Raw genomic sequence first — 19551 nt, forward strand, 5'->3', positions numbered from 1 at the left:
CACACACACACACACACACACACACACACACACACACAAGACAAGCCTTGTAGGTGGAATGTACAAACCATATGACACAGAGGACAGAAAAAAAGAAGCTCTTTCTGTCTTTGCCTCCATTTGTCTCAATCTCTGGCCCCGTCTCTACCTCTGTTTCTCTTCCTCTCTATCTCCCGCTCTGGCCCAAAACACATCTGGCTTTGGGAGGAAGGGAAACAGCCTAGAGCCGTCTCAAACTCTTGTTAGTCTTTCTTCCTTTCTGTCTCACTTAACCTTTACACACACTTTCCCAGCCTGCCACCACAACATCCCTTCTTTTTATAAAACACCAGGCAGGATGACTTGTTCATTTTAACTTTTGTATTGTTTGTTTCCCCAAGCGCTGCTGTCTATTTTGTCTTTCTATATAAACCCCCATCCCTGTGTGCTCCCTCTCATATGGTCTGAAGGTAATGGAGTCCTCTCTCTCCCTGTGTACTTTGCTGTAGGTAACAGTCCAGTCTTCCCTCCATCTGTCCCTGTCTTATTCACTTGTAGTGAGCAGAACAACACTGGTATGCACTGTCGCTTGCACTAAATGACATTCTCACTCCATCTTTACTCTTTCTCTACCTCGTTCCATCCTCGTCTGACTTCTGTCATTAACTGCACAGAAGACAAGCCAAAGCCAGGGTACAAAATTAATGTGAGGAAAAGTGCTGCTGAATTTTTGATGTGGCTGCTAAGGTTTTCCACTCGAGGCAGCATTACAGCCAGACGTTGGTTTGTTATTAAAAACTACTTTGGCTTATAAATCAAAGAATGTTGAATATTTTGAATGTGGCATTGGTTAAGTTTGCTTCTATGGACATAAATAAATGAGTAAGTAAGTGTCTCCTTACAGCAAGTTGTGCACCTTCTCTATACAGACCACTTGGACGGCACTGTAAGTGTGTGTTTGCAGACTACTCACTGTATTGAAGTTCCAGACCCGCTTGAAGGAGAGCCTCTTCCTCAGGCTCATCCTGCTCTCCTCTCACACAGGAGGAAACCCACTGACTGCTCAATCTACATATCTGAACCACACCAACACACACAAAAACACTTGCACACACACACACACATATAAGTGCGCTGACGCTTCTTCGGGAGCTATCTACGGCAGGAAATTAATGCTGACTTGGATGGAGCCATGCCTCAGCACGTCTGTCACACACTCACGCACAGACACACACCTGAGAATTAGCCTCAACTATCTTCTAAAGTTGCAGTAAGTAAATATACTGTATCTCCCTATTTCGCTCTTACTACATTATGTACCTCTCCCTCTCTTTCTCACACACTCCTCCACACACTTTAGCTGACAGACTGACTAGGAAGTTCCATTCTCTCGCAGACACACACACACACACACGGCTCCGTTTCCATAGTGACACGCCCCCATTGGGCAGCAGTTACAGAGAAGGGGAGGGAACAAAGGTCAGTCTGCCAATCACACTGCAGCACAGCCCTTACCTCTCCACCCTCCTCCTCCTACTCCTCCCTGTTCAAATCACAGTTAGGCAGGTTTAGGTACAATCAAATTCAACTGTCGGATGTTTTCTAGTGATTTCAGAAATGAATTGTCTTCCTTGCTTCATGTATAATAAGCAGAGGGATAGGAGACAAGGAGACAGAGTGAAAGTGTGAAGAGGAAGGAGAGAAAGAGTTTATTCCCTAGCGCCCACTAAAAAAAAAAGATTAATGAAATTTCTGCATGTTTGTTAAAAGGTCAACTGATACAAACAAAAGGCACTTCACAGCACAGAGCAGCCTTCTTTAACACACGCACACACTCTCTCTCTCTCTCACACACACACACACACACACACACACACACACACACACACACACACACACACACACACACTCTCTCTCTCTCTCTCTCACACACACACACACACACACACACACACACACACACACACACACACACACACACACACACACACACACACACACTCTCTCTCTCTCTCTCTCTCTCACACACACACACACACACACACACACACACACAAAGGCTGCAATTGAATTTGTGCATATGGCCTTGAGCCCACACCTTGCTCCCCCTAATTTCCTGTTTTGGCAAAAAAGAATAAAGAGTTTCTGTGACACCTTCTCCTATACCTCCACAGTCTGTCTTTTTGATGCCACTGTCTCTGTCCGTGATGACTCACAGGTGTTTACTGTACAGTGATAGGAAAACACATACAATAAAAATATCCGTTTTGAGCTTGTCTGAGTCCAGCAGATAGGCCTAGTAGCTGACTCTGAGCTGCACTCTGGGGTAGTAGTTTGTGGATGTTCGATTACAAATATTCTATTTCATAGATAAACATTTCCATAGCACTGTTTTATGTGTGGAAGACTTCCCATAAAAATATTATCTTCCTTACAAACAACAACAAACGGTTGTGTTTCCACTTGTTTTTACTCTCTGAACTGGACTTGTATGACTGCCAGACTCTAAAGCTGTGGTGAATCGAAATGTTTTACATATCAAATAGTCCAGTTATTGAAAACTGCCCTTTTATCTGGGTTTATTTAGGGACCATTGCCTCGTAGGATGTGGCACCACCCAGAAGAATCAAAAACATTAAAGAGCTTAGCTGCACCCTCTAAAAACATAAGAAAACCAGTAAACATTAAGAGCTACGTGAGTTGTGTCCACTACAATTTTATCCCCATTATTGGGGATTGGGGACATAATGAAAAAGTGTCTCTATGAAGACTTGGCCCAAAACAGGACATTTTCACTGCCCCCTTTTCAGCACCACAAGTGCCATGGAGGCCATAGAGCTCAAAACGCAGTGCCATATTGTTGTGAAAGTTAATGTTAACCGTCCACGTCCCCGTATCATAGCAACATCAGCGATGGCTCCAGCTCTAAGACCCCCCCCCCCCACTACCACCACACATACACACACTGAGGCTGAAGGCGCTGCCAAAGGCCTAATTACCAGCTTCTAATGCTAAAGAGGCAGCCCAGTGGACCCCTAATTTTGAAAATTTTCAAGTTTGCCTGGTTCAGCTCATTAAATCAAATGCACCTCAAAAGCCAGTAAGGCTGCATAGTTCAAACTTTGCATACTCTATTTTATAAACAGCTCACTGGTCTTTCACACATCTTTGACAGGCCAGCAAGAACAATGAATGGTGTATGAGTAACCTGTGCTCAAGTTCAGTCCGAAACATATCTGTAAACGGAGGGGAAGAGAGAAGTACCAGGCAGCACACAGGATAAGAGGGATATGACAAAGTTTAAGTTGGCTAAGTCCACATCCTGATGAGAGAAGAGAAGAGAGGAGAGGAGGAAAAAAGAGAAGAGATTTCTCATGTCTCACTCCTCTCTTTAGCCTAATTCCTGTGGTCTAGCCAAGCAGCTCTGTTTCCTTTGTGTGTGTGTGTGTGTGAGTGTGTATACGTGTTCACATGTATGTGATCATGGTCTTTTCTCGGGCAGTTGAAACATAAAAGCGAAAAATTCTCTTCTGCAGATCAGATGACAGTGACACAGAAACGCTCTTGTGTGTACTCACACACATGCAGTGCACATGTTAAAAGTTAATACGGAGTGCATGTTATGCCTCCAGAGTAAAGTCACATGTCTGTAACACTGCTTTAAGCAAACCACATATATTTACATGGCTAAAAGACACATGGTTAGCTAGCCACGTATATTCACAACGTGTTCACTATACTATACTTGTCAGCCTCTGGGCTATCACGTCCTTGTTGGTTATGTCTAACTTGTGACAGCTTTTTGTCTTTGTAGACGCCATTTGGCTTACTCAGTGAATTAGATACCCGACACATGCAGGTGCTTCATTACATTGGTACATAAATCATGTAAATCCAACATTGCCATAAAGTAGACCACTGATTGCAACACTGCCCACCATGGACGAACACAACCAGAAATAAAAGGGTTAGAAAAAGTTTGGTAAAAATATGAGAGAGACAAGGTAAGCAACGCAGGAGGAATCAACAGGTGGTTTTCCTTAATGGTTTAACCAACAGTTAAGTAATAAACACATGAAAATGAAGCTTGCATTAGCTCACTTCCAAACCATCTCTGTAAAAAGAATCATATTTTTTCCTGCAGAGACGAGTTCATCTCTGTTTCTCTTTTTCTCTGCCTTGCACACAAGCATGGTAATTCAACAAAACTCAATATTGCCCTCTGCTGTCATGACGGAGGTGAGGCACTCAACGGAGCACAGCAGGAAAAAAACATATGGCTTCTTCAGATCATTTTCTTTTACTGCTACAGCACCAGTATTCAATGTGAGACGGTGAATCAATGATGAGTTTGACGATCAGCCTTATCAAAGATCCATACTGTGTGTTAGCATTAATAGCTAATGGGGCTGGACAGGCCACCAGCAGACCTTACTAGCAACAACAACAACACACACACACACACACACACCCCTGTAATTATATTTAAAAAGTCAACATACATTTGCCACCATTAACTCAGGCAGTGACTACCCGGCCTCTTTGTGTGCTTGAAAGCTCACTGATTTAACAGTGGCTGTCAGATCTCCATTAAAGATGACACATACTGCTAGTTGATATTCAACTCAACATGACTCGCATGTGTTGGTGCCTTTTAAAACTTGTGACTTACGGCAGTTGCTGGTGCATCAGTCACACAAACTGCGAAATTATGCAAAAAGGAAAGAGGAGATATCTTGAAAATCATGATGACTCATGTCAAACAGGAAAACTGCATCAGTAAAGAGGGACGGTGGTCTCAGCTAGACCTTCAGACTGAGTGAAAGACACTTGACAGGATATTTGCCTATAAAACTACAGCCTCAAACTGGTAAGCCTTTTCTTGTATTTTGTCTACACTGTGTATCTGAGAGTCAATTTAATACACAGCCTTGCGACTGACTTATCACATGACGCTGTCTGATTGTGCTGATGTGGTAAACTGCACCCATCTGGCACTTGATGACGATAAAAAGAAGCACTTGTGTTTATCTGAAATTGGAGCTACGTCTGATATGACTCCTGGCCTCCTGAGGTGTTTCATGTACAGGAGCAGCGTTGATCCTGTCTCATCATCTGATTTTCCTTCCCCAACACACTCTGCTCCCAGGGGATATCACGAGGAACACACAATCACACACACACACACACACACCCTCGCAGTGAGAATACACACACACATAGAAGAAGAAATGTGTGTGCAGGTCCGATTGTGTGCTTATTCACTTTTTTGGTATGTGAATGTGTGTGTGTGTGTGTGTGTGTGTGTGTGTGTGTGTGTGTGTGTGTGTGTGTTGGGTCAGAGGGCTTGCAGGCCACTCTTTTCTCACTGCTGTGTTTAGTGAAATAATGTCCTGTGCTGCTTTCCACCAGAGTGTCAAAACCCCCTCACTCAAAATTGCATATGTACATCAACACACACACTCATACACAACTATTGACCTATTACACATGAATACAATATTGTGGACACCATGACCTCATTGCATATATCACTTTACATATCGATCCACATAGAGCCACAGATATTTATATTAGTATTTTCACATAGTAATTACAGATACACTAACCACCTGGCATAGTGATATTTCAATAGGAGATCACATTACCACATCAGACAAACAATTTCTTCAAAATACTGCTCCTTAAGACCCATGGAACACAAATAAACACAGTTTCTTAAACTGATCTAATGGACTGAACCAAAGAATCAACAGGTTTCCATGGTGATTGGCTGGCACAGGTCACATGATCTGTCGTTCCAGAGACAGGCCTCTCAACTAAAGTTTCAGGACATTTAATTTGTTTTAACCTAAATTAATATGTATTGGATGACTAGCATGAATTGAGAGCTGCACAAGCACAAGAGAAAAACAGAACACTGACGTTAAAGAGGAGGTTAAGTTAAGCTGTTTATACATGTCAGGCTTCACAATCAGCAGCAAGAGTTTGATCAGGTTTTAAATTCAAGCTGACAAGAAATCCATTTGTTCGTTGTAACTTATGTCATATGCTCCAGCAGTGTTGATCTAAAACAGTCAGTAACACAGCCGGCATGCTATATGTGATAGAAGCAAGGGGGACACCAGTGGGATCAAATATGGGCTGCATCAAATATAGGGAGAGAAAACACACACACATGCACACACAGCTCGTTTACTCACTGGATCAGCGGCCGTTTCAGAATCAACACTTAAAGTTTGCTGCTCCATGAAGGAAGAGACAAGTAATCCTCAGCACCTTCCCTGAGACCTTCCCTCAGTACACATTGTCATCAGCTGTTGAATGTGTGTGTGTGTGTGTGTGTGTGTGTGTGTGTGTGTGTGTGTGTGTGTGTGTGTGTGTGTGTGGTGTGTGCGTGTATGTGTGTGTGTGCGCGCAGAGAGAGACGAAGCAGCAAAGCTTGATAGCTTTCAAATGTCCAAACCGCTACAGAATGTTGCCGTCGCTAGATTCCCCTTCCCTCCTGCCCTGTCTCTCATCCTCCCCCTCCTCCTCCCTCTCTATCGTCTCCCTCGCCCTGCCCCTCTGCTCTCCCCCTCCTCTTTCTCTGCTTTTCCACCCACCCTCGCATAATTTCTATTCCACCCACACTGCTGTGGGCTGAGAGACGCACACATACACACACTCAGACAAATGCGGGGGCACGGCTGCAGAGGGAGACCCCCTTGCCATTAAGGAACACACACCCACACATAAAATCAGCTCTGAGTTGAATGTGCGATGCTCAGTGCTCCTCTGTCATCTGCTTAGTATGCGCCATGCATGTTTGGAGCACGGAGAGTAAACTGACATTCATGATGGGGGGGCGCTGAGAGGCGACAGAGCAGACAGGAAGATATGTGGAGAAGACAGGCACATCTTCCCGTTGACAGCAAGGATTGATATCTGTAGCAATGGCTGGGCTGTGTACAACTGAACTAAGAAGTAGCTGCATTCCTCAACATGCCTTGACACACAGTGGAGGTACTCACCCTAACACCCCCCTCCCACACACACACCCCTCCTGCCCGTCCAGCACTTGGCCCAGGGGTGAGGACAGCGGGTGAAGCACTCATACTCAGCACTGATAAGTAACCAAGAGAGCATTACACAGACAGCAGACAACCACATTCAATGCCAAACCACAGGAACACAATGTTTTTCACAATATTTCAGAATGTCTTTGAAACAGCTTTGGACAGTGTTCTGAAGTACCGTCAAGATATCCAGGTCCTGTTTTCACATGATAATGTACAGTAACTAGGAGTTCTGGACAACAACAGACAGAAGTTTCATTCATGTGTCCATTTCACTTATTCCCAGCACTATATTTACACTAGTTTTCAATATTGATATAGGCCATGTGTAAAAAGCATGTCGGATGAGATATAAAAGTTTATTTGTCATGGTAAGTGCTACTCAGCCTGTAAAAACAGTTGTATAATGCCTTCTGTGGCTACAGAGGGAGCTTTCTTAAGTCTGAAAAAATATGATGTTGTCATCAGGGTTGTTATCTTGGGTTGGGAAGAAGGTTGGGAAAGGAGAGGGCAATAAATAGGTCCAGCGCTTTTGAAGCTTTACTCATATCCAGACTTAAATTCAGGATATCTCAGCCTCTGCTGCTTCGATATGACACATTTCTCACATGTCCCCAAACTTTTAGGAAGTGTAGTACTAAATTGTTAGTGTGCCCCTTTAATACACGAAATTCTATCAGGGTTTGCTTTGGTCACCACCATCATTTTAAGCCCAGTCCTTGACTTGTTAATAATCATCAATTATAACTTAATTATATATTATCAATTATAAACTTTAATTCGAATATAGTTATTTTGACAAAAAGAAAAACCCTTAACTCAAGACCAACTTACTAGCTTTTTCCAGATGCTATTCCAGTGTAAGTGATGCTTTCCAAAGTTTAACCCAAGTTGGTACGGGGCTACAGCAGTCACATTAAGCGAGTATTTTTCAAAGTCAGTCACAATTTACTCTTTTTATCATTTTGTCCCCCATCGGGAAGATAAAATAAGATAATCCTTTATTAATCCCTCAGCAGGGAAGTTTGCATTGTTCCAGCAGCATACAGGATAGTACAATAGAGACATAAGTAGAGAATCAAGATATAATAAATAAAAACAATAAAGACTGTTATAAAAAAGCTACTAAAACTAAAAAACTGAAATTTACAAATTTACAAATTCACAGAAAAGGGATCTGTTAACAGTTAAAAACAAGCATGCACATATAAACACATAGGCACACACACAGGGTCACATCTATATAGTTGGTGTTTTAGATAAATTAGGTAGTAACTGCCTTGCTTTGACGTGTAAAAATTATGTAAAATTACTCAAGTGTTAGTAATGTTATGCCCAGCAAAAAAGACAAACTGCACAGTTGGCAGAAGAGACAAATTCTTCCATTAAAGTATAATTCTGTTGATTCTGTGTAGAAAGTATTTCATAGCTTCCTTCTTTGTGGGCTGAATGGATTCGTTCTATGACATTGTTTTAATAAAGATGAAGTACTAGAAGAAGAAGATAAGTCAACAATGTCATCCAACACAGAAGTAATTGGAGACCATCTTGTGATGGGATCACACCAACCGTGATGCCCGTCAACATGTTGACTTTCCAACCCATGAGTACTCAGTAGTCATTACTATATTATTACATGAGTACTCAGTATTCATGGGTCGGACCACACCCACATACTAACATACTGGGCTACAGTGATCCACCACTTATGGGCCAGTGGCCATGGTTGTGATGCTATCACATTGATAAAATCTGTCCACAGCGAGGACAGACGGACAGACAGACATAGAAACACCACACACACTCACACAGTGAAAACATTTACAGCCGGCAGGAAATGATCGAACGTCTTTCACTATACATGAAATGCAGCTTTTGTCTTCCGCAATACGTCCAGTAAGTGCATCATTTCCTGTGAATCAGTGTGTTTGGGTACACAGTTGGAATCCCACACGGGGAATGCAGAATCTGCCACCAACATCCCAAACTACTGTATTGAGAGACAATTACAGAATGCACATACTTTGAATAGCTATTGTTGATAAGATTACAACTGATCATTTATATCTTATATCTTATTACGTACTGTGTGTAGGCAGCCCATAAGTGGCTAGAGTCAACCCTTTTCCCAGAAAATATTCTGTTTATTTATTATTTAATAAACAATTTTCAAGTCATGTCTGCTGTAATTTTTTATGTGCATCCATCCCCACAATGCCACACAACTTGGCATACAACCTTCCTCATCGCTGTGCTGCAGAGATCTTGTTAGAATTGTTTCTCCCACCAACACTTGAGCTCCACTAGAGATAAATTTCATCTTCCTCCACCTATCATTATGTTGCAACTCATGGAAGAAACAGCAGCAATCAGCCTTGCAATCAGCCTATTGTATGCATTGTTTGGTACTTATATTCGTGCACTCAACCTCTGAATGATTATTTGAGCCTGTTTTCATTTGGCAGTCTTACTTTAGTAAATAGCTTACACAGGCGGGGCCCACAGGCACCTTGCTGTTCAGATTTCAACCTTCAGGGACCACTTGAGAATCGTTTGTGTGTGTGCTTTGAAATGGTTAATTCAGTTGGCTGCATGTGAGGCTGTTTTTTCATCTTGTTGACGGTGGTCTCTAAAATAGCTTTATGTGGTTTTAAACATTAGTACGTTCAAACAAAGCTCTGCATGTATTTTTTTTCTTGTGTAAAGTTTCTTTACCACAAACAGCTGGAAGAGAGCAGATGTGTCCTTGGTTAAGCTCTACAATCAGAACCATCACAAGATAAGCCTCAAGCTCTGGCAGACATGCACACATACATGCAGTATTGTGCACACACATGCACACTCACACACACTTCAACTACAGCAAGAATTCTGAAAGCTGCTGGAAAATCTTAAATGGCACAGCTAACAAGATGGCTGAGAACTGTGTGTGTGCAATCATAGTCCAATCATGCCTATGTGATCGATGTGTTTGTGTGTTACTGACTTAGGGTTAGAGTCGTGTAAGTGTAAGCATGGCTCTTCATGCATATGTGTGTATCAGTCCTGTGTGTGTATATGTGTGTCTATATACTGTATGTGTTTTTGTGCTGAGGCCTCACTAACGAGGGGAATGTCAGCTTGTTGCTCATCAGAGCTCATTAGAAGTGCAGGCTAACACTTCGAACCCCATTACCCCACACCGCCATCACCACACGAACACACACACACACACACACATACCAATCTCTCTCTCCTCCCCCCTCTCACAACACAAAGCCCTCTCTGTTTGTGGACATTACCGCATGTGCAGAAAGAGAAAAAGGCCTAACGACCGGAAGAAAAAGGTAGAATAGAAGGGGGTGGAGGAATAGGGGGTGATGAGGAGAAAGGAAGAGAGAAAGCCTGCCATGGGATGGTCTGGCAATGGGGCAGAGAAAGATCTGTGTGAAACGCAAACAAATGTCTGCAAAAATGCACTGGTGCTTCCGATATCACCACCTGATGAGGAATCCTTTTCGTTATTGTTTGTGTCATGATTAAAAGAAAGTGAATATGACCTATTAGTATAAGTATTGTAATGTGTTTTGTAGAGTGGCGTTAAGTGCCTAGCTAACATTTGGACTACAACATGGATATGATATTATTTTGGGCCCATTCGTTTAAGACGCAACAACTCCAGTTTGAATCCAGACTGGGTCTTTTGTAGCATGTAATTCCCAGTCTCGCTCACTCTCTCCCAATACTTCCTGTCTCTTTCTACTGTGCTGTCCAATAAAGGAAAAATGCCAAAAATGTATATAAAAAATTCCCTACTGAAGCGACAGTGTGGGATCTGCCTATCTGCTCCCAGGGTGCCTCAGTAGCCACTAAACGCCGGAAATATTTAGCTTTCTTCTGATCGCTATCGTACCAAAACTACTGGTATGAATCATGCTCACAGACAGCAGGACTCTGCTTTGGTCTCGCCAACCGTCACACACACACACACACACACATACAAGCAGGCCATGATGAGAATAACACTTAGTATGTTCCACTTTAGTTTAACTTTAATGTACAGTATTATTCTGTAGCCAGTTAGGGGGCTGTTTTTTCACTCACTTTAAGATAAAAAAGCTGACAAAAATAGCTGCTGGAAATGGAATGTCATATATTTAAATCTCAACACAATTAAGATGAATATAACCTTCTGCAAACCTAGGCCTTGCCTCAAGGGCATTTACAGTGGTAGCCATGATAATAGTCTATTGTATCCTTCCTGCCTGAGTACTACAGCAGCCGCTACAGACTTTCTCTTTACAGAACGTTGGAGAACTAAATAGGCATATTGTTTGGCAAAACTCATGGCTCTCAAATGACTGGATACCAGGTAATTTCTTGCAGCTAAAAGGAAGTCTAATTCTTGCAACAGTGTAGCCATACTGCACCCAGTCAGCAGAATATGCAAAACGTCTACACCTAAATGTATGGCTGCATATATCAAACAGTAACCTCAGTTAATGTTAAATAATTCCCTGCTATCAAAGCTGTATGTAAATCCATAAATACCAGCCTGTAAATGTCTCTTGGCTTTTTCTATACGCTGGCTCTATCCACAACTGTGTGTATGTTGCCACGGTGATGTGAGAAGAGGGTTTGACGTGTCATGTGAGGATGTATGATGCGCATGTGCTGCTATTATTAGAGATGGGTGGTGCATGTGTGGCTCAAATGTGACAATAACACAGCGGCAGATGTAAGTACTGTACATGTGTGCTAACATGTGTGCATGCATAAGCTCCTACCTCCAGGTCATCCAGAGAGCGGGCCAGGCTGAGACGTTTGGAGCGTCCAAAGGAGCGTCTGGCTGAGGAGCGCTGGGGGAGAGGAGGGAAGCCCATTGTCAGACCACGGAACCGACCACCCTGAGGAGAGAAAATATACAAATGCTCAGTTCACATGCTATATGTAATGTATATACAGACAGGGGTGGCAGTAGCCTTAAAGTCAGAGAAGCAAGCTGGTGATGAGGTTGCTGGTTCTAATCCCTGGACCAGATGAGAAAGGTTTGTGGTAGTGTCTGGACTGTGGACTGTGTGAAATAACAGGCGGTAGCCAAGGTCTTGAGTGTATTTATTTATGTGGATGTGGAGGTAATGTCAATTTATCCACACAGGTTTTACACCAGAACTTCCCATGGGATAATAATATTGTTATTTTTAGCACTATCCAAACCTAAATTATCAACAATATGATCCAATCCAAAGCGATTTTGATAAATAGAACGTAAATAAACAGCATGCCACTATTTGTCACACCCTACGACTGGTGCCTGTGAGTGTGTGTGTGTGTGTGTGTGTGTGTGTGTGTGTGTGTGTGTGGTGGAGCAGGTATTATAGAAAATGTAATGTCTACGTGTCAATTAAATAAAGCCACAACATGACATGAAGACAATCTTACATGAAAGCTTACATGAAGAGACTGACGGGAGCCGGGAGCTTACACATGCATGTCTTTTTAAGCTGGATTTCTTTTTTTCCACTTAAATGTTAAATTCCTCATGTTAGATGCAGGCATGTACAGTCCTGTGATTTTGCCTGCAGAACCAAATAGTACTTTAGTCAACCCCTCAGCCACAGCCATAACACAGAGACACACACTGACACACAAACAGGATGGACATTATAACAACAACACTTGTATCTGTATCTGTGTGCTCTTGCATTGGATTGCATTATATAGTTCCGGTGGTTTTATTACTGTATTTACTTAATGTACTTCCATTTAATAGTAACGGTATATACAAAAGAATATTCCAGATGGTTAACAATTTTCGTAAGGACTACTGCAGTGGAAACCCACAAACTGGAATGAAGTTATAACTGGCCAGCTGTTACACAATGCCATAAACTGCTGCCTAAAATTAGCACATGAGAAAATTAGTCATAGGGTCATCAAGATTTATTGTCCAAAGCCATCTGACAATGATGTAACCGCATGGAGTAGTGCTGTAAACCAAAAGAGGAGCAGAAGCTTAGTCTAGCGTTGCCTTCACGAGTCTACAATTAGCCTTTTAACAACTGCTGTCCTTTCCTTTCAACTGTAAAGAACAACAGAAATATTTGGCTTCTTTCTCTCCTCTCATAAAACTGTAGGACTGTAGGAGAGAGCGTATATCAGCGGACCCCAGCTGACTAATGAGCAATTAATCAATGCTGACAGGCTCCAGAGGCCAAACTGTGACACATGTTGAATCTGACTGGCTGATTAGGAGCAGGTCTTGTCGGCATTTCATCAGGAGATGACCAGTGGTGTTGCCTGGATACTGAGTCAACCCTGCGTCTGTGTGAATGTGTGTGTGTGTGTATGTCAGATAACACAGATTTGAACACTCAATTACGTATGTGGACACTCTCACATGAACCCTGTTTAACCTGGTCAGTTTAAAACAAGTGTTATTTGTGATGGCAATGAAGCAGAAAGTAAATTAAAGCTTTCATAAGAGAAGCTGAGATTTGGATAAAAAAGGAAATGATAAAGTGTTGATCTGACTCAGCTGTGCTGCGGTTGTTTTGGGTGTGGCTGCACCAAAGCTTTTTCAGAGAAGCACTACATTTTAGTGGAAAACTCACAGCTCTTATCTGTGCAGCTGATCTTGTCCCCCCTCTCCCTCTCTCACACACACACACACACACACACACACACACACACACACACACTATCAATGTCAAAGAAAAGAGGCATCCTTCCTGTTTACAACAACACAGCTGTCAACATAAAAATCAAACACACAGACCACTTATCCCTTGTAAAAACACTAACCGCACCAGTATAATGGGGGCAGAAATGTGCCAAAGCCTAGCAGGCATAGTCATTATAATTGAATGGCTCTGTCTTTGATTCTACAATAAATGGAAAATCGGCCACTGTATCACATTTCGAGAGTCAGGATTCAGTAGATTCATATACTGTAATTCCACAATAAGTTAGTCAAATGTCAGATTTCTGTCATGTAAGTAAACCAAAATCATGTCTGCGTTCTGTGGGCAGATTAACTTCCAAAAATGTCAATTAGTTTCCCACATGGACATTCATGGGAGTGCAGAAGGCTTATAGAGGTTTAGATAGTGAGACAGTGCCACCATGTGACAAACACTAAAAATCTATTATGGATAATGCATAATACACTGTATTACCTATATACATTGTGTAACAAGTCAGTTGTAATATTTATATTAAAGTATTACTTATGTAGGACAGAAGAACTACTACAGCTAAGCTACATTGTGGCTTACCATAACAGCCACAGCCTCCAATGTGCTGTGTCTCCAGTCAGAGGACATTGTTCAGAGGGGTTAACATCCACCTTCCTGTCAATGTCAGCCTCTACCCTGTACCGGCCTTGTAAACACTTCCTCTGATTGTCCCCTGGGGGTCTCTGGGACCCTGTCCACCACAAGTTTTACTGGGGGAAGCACCAGCCTCCTTCAACATCAAGGAAACAAGAGTCTATCCCCGGTACTTTTCTAATATGTAAATGTTGACAGAGACAATGCAACTGTTTCCTACATACTTCTTATGCTTCTGTGGAAAGGTTAATGCAGAAGGAATCCAGTCAGGAGGGATGTCTCTTTCACGCTGTATCTTAGTGCACTGTATTTCAATGCAAAAGGAAATTTGTTGTCACAAAATAATGCAGCCAGTGTATTCAACTGTAGCTTAATCTTAATTGGAATAGTTGGACATTTACTATTTGTCACATTGCTAATGTAACCATCTTGTTTGAATCTCTAAAAAAAATGCTTTAACTAAACTAAACAAACACTATACAAACACTTTACATTTACCTCATTAAAACTAGTCTAAAGCCTGCTCTGCTGTTACATTGAGTCTCATTACGGTGGGAAACAGGTGGTTTTCAGGTGAAGGCAGATGCCTGGCTAGTGCATAATGCATGATCTGATACTGGAGCAGTGGGGATAAATAACTTATCAATCCACTTGTACGAAGTCTGGGGAGAGAGCCAACTGGGGTGCTCGTATTATTTAATATAGTGCAGGAGTGTTTGGTGGGGTGAACAAGTTCACCACTGAAAAGTTTTACATCTGAGTGAGAAGAAAACTTAATTCAAGGACTGAATGAGTTCAATGCTCGGTCTTGAACAGAGAGGGTGAGAATGCGATGGAGAGAAGTGGGATGAACACAGATGGATTTATAGCCTCAATAAACCGTAGTCTTGGACACACTCTAGTCAGCGTAAATTTCCACAGCAGGGGTGTGTGATGGGGGATGCTACCTGCTTCCCGGGCTTCTCATCTCATGGTCAGTTTTAACACAACTCTTCCAAAAGCCCACAGCCCATAAACTGGCACAGAATAGCACATTACTGAATACAGTATTGTGGAAAGACAATCTCTTTTGGGGTGAACATTTTGAATAAAAATGAAAACTAATAGTAAAATTACTTACTTACTAATTAAAGTACATTTATAACTTCAAAATCTTACCTTTTTCTCTCCCTCCTTTGCATTCCCTCGTTTCTTCTCTCTTTCACTTCTCTCTGCTCCAGCACCAAATAGCTTCTTAGCCCACTCATCTTTTTGAACAGCCAGCCGGTGGGTGTGGGAGTTGGGATGTGAAGGAGGAGGAGGCTGGCTCACTCCAGGTGGTGGCAGGTGGTCTCCAGGGGCCAGCGGGGCCCGGTAGCGGTCCGCCGGGATCTTATTCATGGGTGGGGGCAGGGTGCTGCAGTTAGCCGATGACCATCCGTCGGTAGATTCGGCGTAGGACTCCTGGTCGCTGCTCAGGCCCTGGAGGTGGCTGTGGTGGTGCTGCTGACGCCAGTCTCTCAGCACATGGACAGGCAGCCACCGCTGTGGCTCCACCCCTACCCCTACTCCTCCACCCCCTCTCTTTTCTCCTCCCCCCACCGCTCCTCCCCGCTTCCCTTGTGAGTAGTGGGGTGGGTGGACCCCTCTAGAGTGCCTACCGGGGACATCGGGGTGAGACAAGGGGAGAGGGTGAGGGAGGTCAGCCAGGTGTGGATCGTGACGGTAGTGGCCATTTCTCAGAGCTGGCGGAGGAGGAGGAGGTGGATGAGGGGCTGCGGCTCCTAGGGTGGGGCTCCAGGCCTGCTGGGACGAAGGTGGGCTGTCCCAATGGCGTGGCCCAGAGATATGGTTGTGGTTAGGAGGACCTCCAAGGTCTACTAAAAGCACTCTGTTGCTCTTCTCTTCTGGTAAAAAGTTTCCGATCCCACTGTCACTGTTGCTGCTGGTGCTGTGGTTCTGCTGGGCGTCATTGTCTGGATCATGGAAGGCCCGGGCCCTGACCCCCTCAATGTTGTCCCCCATGTCCCGGTAGAGGACGGAGACAAACTGGAGGAGAGGCTGAGAACTGGGTGGGAATTCCAGGCAGCCTCCTGTGTCTGGGTCGGGGGTGCACTCAAAGCCAAACCTCATGGCTACACCCAAATGGACCTTAGGAAACAACAGTCCCCATCAGAGCACCAGTCGATGGGTAGAATCTTCTGCATTTATTTATTCATTTATTTGACAGGGACGATACATGCAGTCCTTGTCCCTGGTTATGTATATGTCACTTTTTCTCAATTACAAAATTGCACAGGAAAATGTTTGACTTATTACTAGCTGTTTCTAATGAATATAAATAATAAAATGTAGCTGTTAATATATCTCTGGCTGATTAGCATCACTGACACTACATTAAATTAGGTTAAGTTAGCTTAGTTTTCTGCAAAACAATCAGGCATTGGTTATAAGGCTGGGTGCCAAACTTTAGCTCTTATTTACTTATTCTTTGATCAGATATTTCCGGATTTAAATCATAATTTTAGTAGTTATTAGAGTATTTATTCATAGAAATGTCATTTACAGCTGCTTTGTGTTAAGACAAACTGTAACACCGAGACACTTGAGAAGTTTGGCCAAGAAAAAAAGTATATTCATATTCCTCTATAAGAGGTATTGAAAGGAAATTCTTGCGCTGCTGTCTGAACTAAAACTATGGAATTGTTTTGGCACCTGAAAAAAATATAAAACAATTCCCAGACCCTTTTTCAGCTATTTCCACCCTGATTAAGATCTTGTGAGGTCAAAACCGGTCAGAATTTTAAATCAATAAGCCTGACTAAATAAAGGCTTTTATTATAACTTTCTCTCTTGCTCTACCTAAGAGTGTCTGAAGAACATCTTTTTCTGTGATCAGTTTTTTCCTCTTAAACAGCACCTGGCAGAGGACTGATTGAGCACTTGGCCATTTGTTCTGGACTTCCCAGCCATTATTGACAAAATAGTGGAAAATAAAGTATCCACTACTTCATGATGTTCATTTAAACAGGAATAGCCTATGTATATATCTGTATAAGAAAGACATTTTCTGTTGCTAGTGTGATAAATGGAACAGCGATCTCCTTTTAAGGTCTTCTGTTCATACCTGGTGGTGACAGAGGTCTGGGTCCACGATGAACACGTGACAGGAAGTCCTCAAACTGCCCTCTTCATCTCGTCCGTTGCTGAAGTGAAAATCGTCATGGTCGTCAGTGGCCTGCATGGTGACCAGTCCGAAGAATCGGCGGTCATCGGGGCAACAGGCGCTGAAGGCTAGTTTTTCTGCAGGATAGGTGGCCAGAACCTGACCTCTGTCGCTGCACAGACGCACACTGTCATGCATGACCTGGTAGGATATAGTTAATACATGTTAAAATCACAGTGGCCAGACATAATTAACAACAACATGACAGACTTTCCATGTTGATACACTGGGTTTATAGTTCTGAAATAAAGTCATCTTAATTATTTCCTGGTTTTCCAACAAGTGTAAAAGCCGTATGATCCAATCATGACTTATTTGAGGCCTTGTGCTCAACAACATAAAGTTGAGAGTCTTTTAAGGCCGTTGCAGTTTTGGTTAAGCTACTGCTGTTTGTTTGTTTGTTTTTTTACACCATTTAAAATATAATTAACAATTTATTATTATCAGATGGTAACAACACATTCAATCGCACCTTCATAAGCACCAGTGAATGTATCTTTTGCTCGGCCCGGAGGCGCCTCATGCTGCATCTGATGGCTTGCAGGCTGTCATTCTCTAAGCTCGTCCCTATGGAGGCCAACTCGATGGAGCCCAGATAGCCAACAATCATTCCCACATTGAGGATGCCCTCGCTGGGCTCTAGGACCAAGTCGCCCCCATCTCCTACATCCAAGTCTTGCTCTTCATGGTGGTGAAGGTGGAGATGACGGAAGTCTGAGTCCAGAAAGACTGAGTCGTCATTCAGAACTTGGGCCATCTCCTCTTCAGAGAGCAGATTGGGGTTGCTCTGAGAGCGCAAGGGGTTCCGATATGGAGGGAACTCTGGATCAGACAGCGGACGTGGCTTTGATGATGAGCTAATCCCAGGCCTGTCCTTGTCTGAGCTGCTGGAAGAGTGGCTGGAGTTCTCAAAGATCATGTTAAAAATTCCTCCGGACTGCAGCTCTGCCACAACCTTCTCTGCCCTGTTGATGCCCAGCTGCTTAGAATCCAGTTTGGGTTTGTACCAGCCCCCACGGGCTCCACCGCCTGACCTGCTGTTATTGTTGTTGTTCACACTGTTGTCATAGAAACCATCCAACTCATCGTCACTAGAGCACGAGTCCAGGTAAGATGCTGCCATTGTGTTGCTGCTATGATGACGGCTTCCAGTGGTGCGTTGGTGGTGATGGTGCCGCCTGTGGCGTTCTCCCTCAGCGATGACCAGTTTCAAGACACCAGAGCAGCGTCCAATCAGTTTGACCACATCTTCATGGGATGCCTTGGAGACATTGATGTCGTTGACGGAGAGGATGTAATCTCCCGAGCGCAAACCTACATAGTCTGCAGGGCTCCCTTTCAGGATGCAGCTGAGGACACATGGACTTTGGCCTGACAGTGTAAAGCCATACCCTGTTCTTCCTCTCGCCACCTCCACAGCCCGGATACGACCCTGCTGGATAGAGGAGGAGGGTGGCGAAGACTGGGACAGGTTGAGCCCACTTCCACCGCCAGGGCGTCTTTTGGATGATGCATCCACTTGCCTGAACATTGTGCCAGGTAACTTCCTCTTGTCCATTGATTCAGTGAGTTTCAATCAGTCATTATACGTCCCCTGGGCTCTGCTCAAGCAGGAACACAGGCCATGTCCAATGTCTGTGTTCTTGTTAAACTGCTCTGCTGTCAAGCTGCTACGAAAAAATTTGTAGCAGTTCTAAATGCAGCGGAGGGGTGAAAGTTTGGCCTTAGTTCTGGCACAGCCCTGCTACTGTAGCATTCCCATCCTGGTGTCACTCTCTCTACCAGTTCACGGGCTCAGTTACCTGCAAGCACAACAGGACACAACCAGGTCAGTCATGAGAGCCTTTGCCTCCTTAACATGCTTTTATTGTCTCTACCTGAGCTTCCTTTTAGTCCAAACATAAATCAAACACACTGTCTGGTTGGTCCATATGGCGGCATAAGAACTCATTATGGATACAAAATCGTCCAAAATATCATTATTATTATTATTAATGTT

The 19551-nt window shown here is 43.3% G+C and overlaps 1 protein-coding gene across 1 annotated transcript in view; it reads right to left on the reverse strand.

The window, feature by feature from the left end:
• LOC139307293 (regulator of G-protein signaling 12-like) overlaps nucleotides 1-19110 on the reverse strand; it is a gene marked incomplete at its 3' end in the record, with an annotated part of 37403 nt that extends 18293 nt beyond the window's left edge. The window contains exons 1-4 of the mRNA XM_070931115.1: nucleotides 18025-19110; nucleotides 17454-17693; nucleotides 15506-16477; nucleotides 11804-11923 (exon numbers count right to left, since the gene is read on the reverse strand). Of these exons, the coding sequence (XP_070787216.1) occupies nucleotides 11804-11923; nucleotides 15506-16477; nucleotides 17454-17693; nucleotides 18025-19110 (2418 nt within the window). The remainder of the gene's footprint in view (nucleotides 1-11803; nucleotides 11924-15505; nucleotides 16478-17453; nucleotides 17694-18024) is intronic.
• Between the last annotated feature and the right edge of the window lie 441 nt (nucleotides 19111-19551).

Source organism: Enoplosus armatus, unplaced genomic scaffold (genome assembly GCF_043641665.1).
Source record: "Enoplosus armatus isolate fEnoArm2 unplaced genomic scaffold, fEnoArm2.hap1 Scaffold_71, whole genome shotgun sequence".
Classification (NCBI taxonomy): domain Eukaryota; kingdom Metazoa; phylum Chordata; class Actinopteri; order Centrarchiformes; family Enoplosidae; genus Enoplosus; species Enoplosus armatus.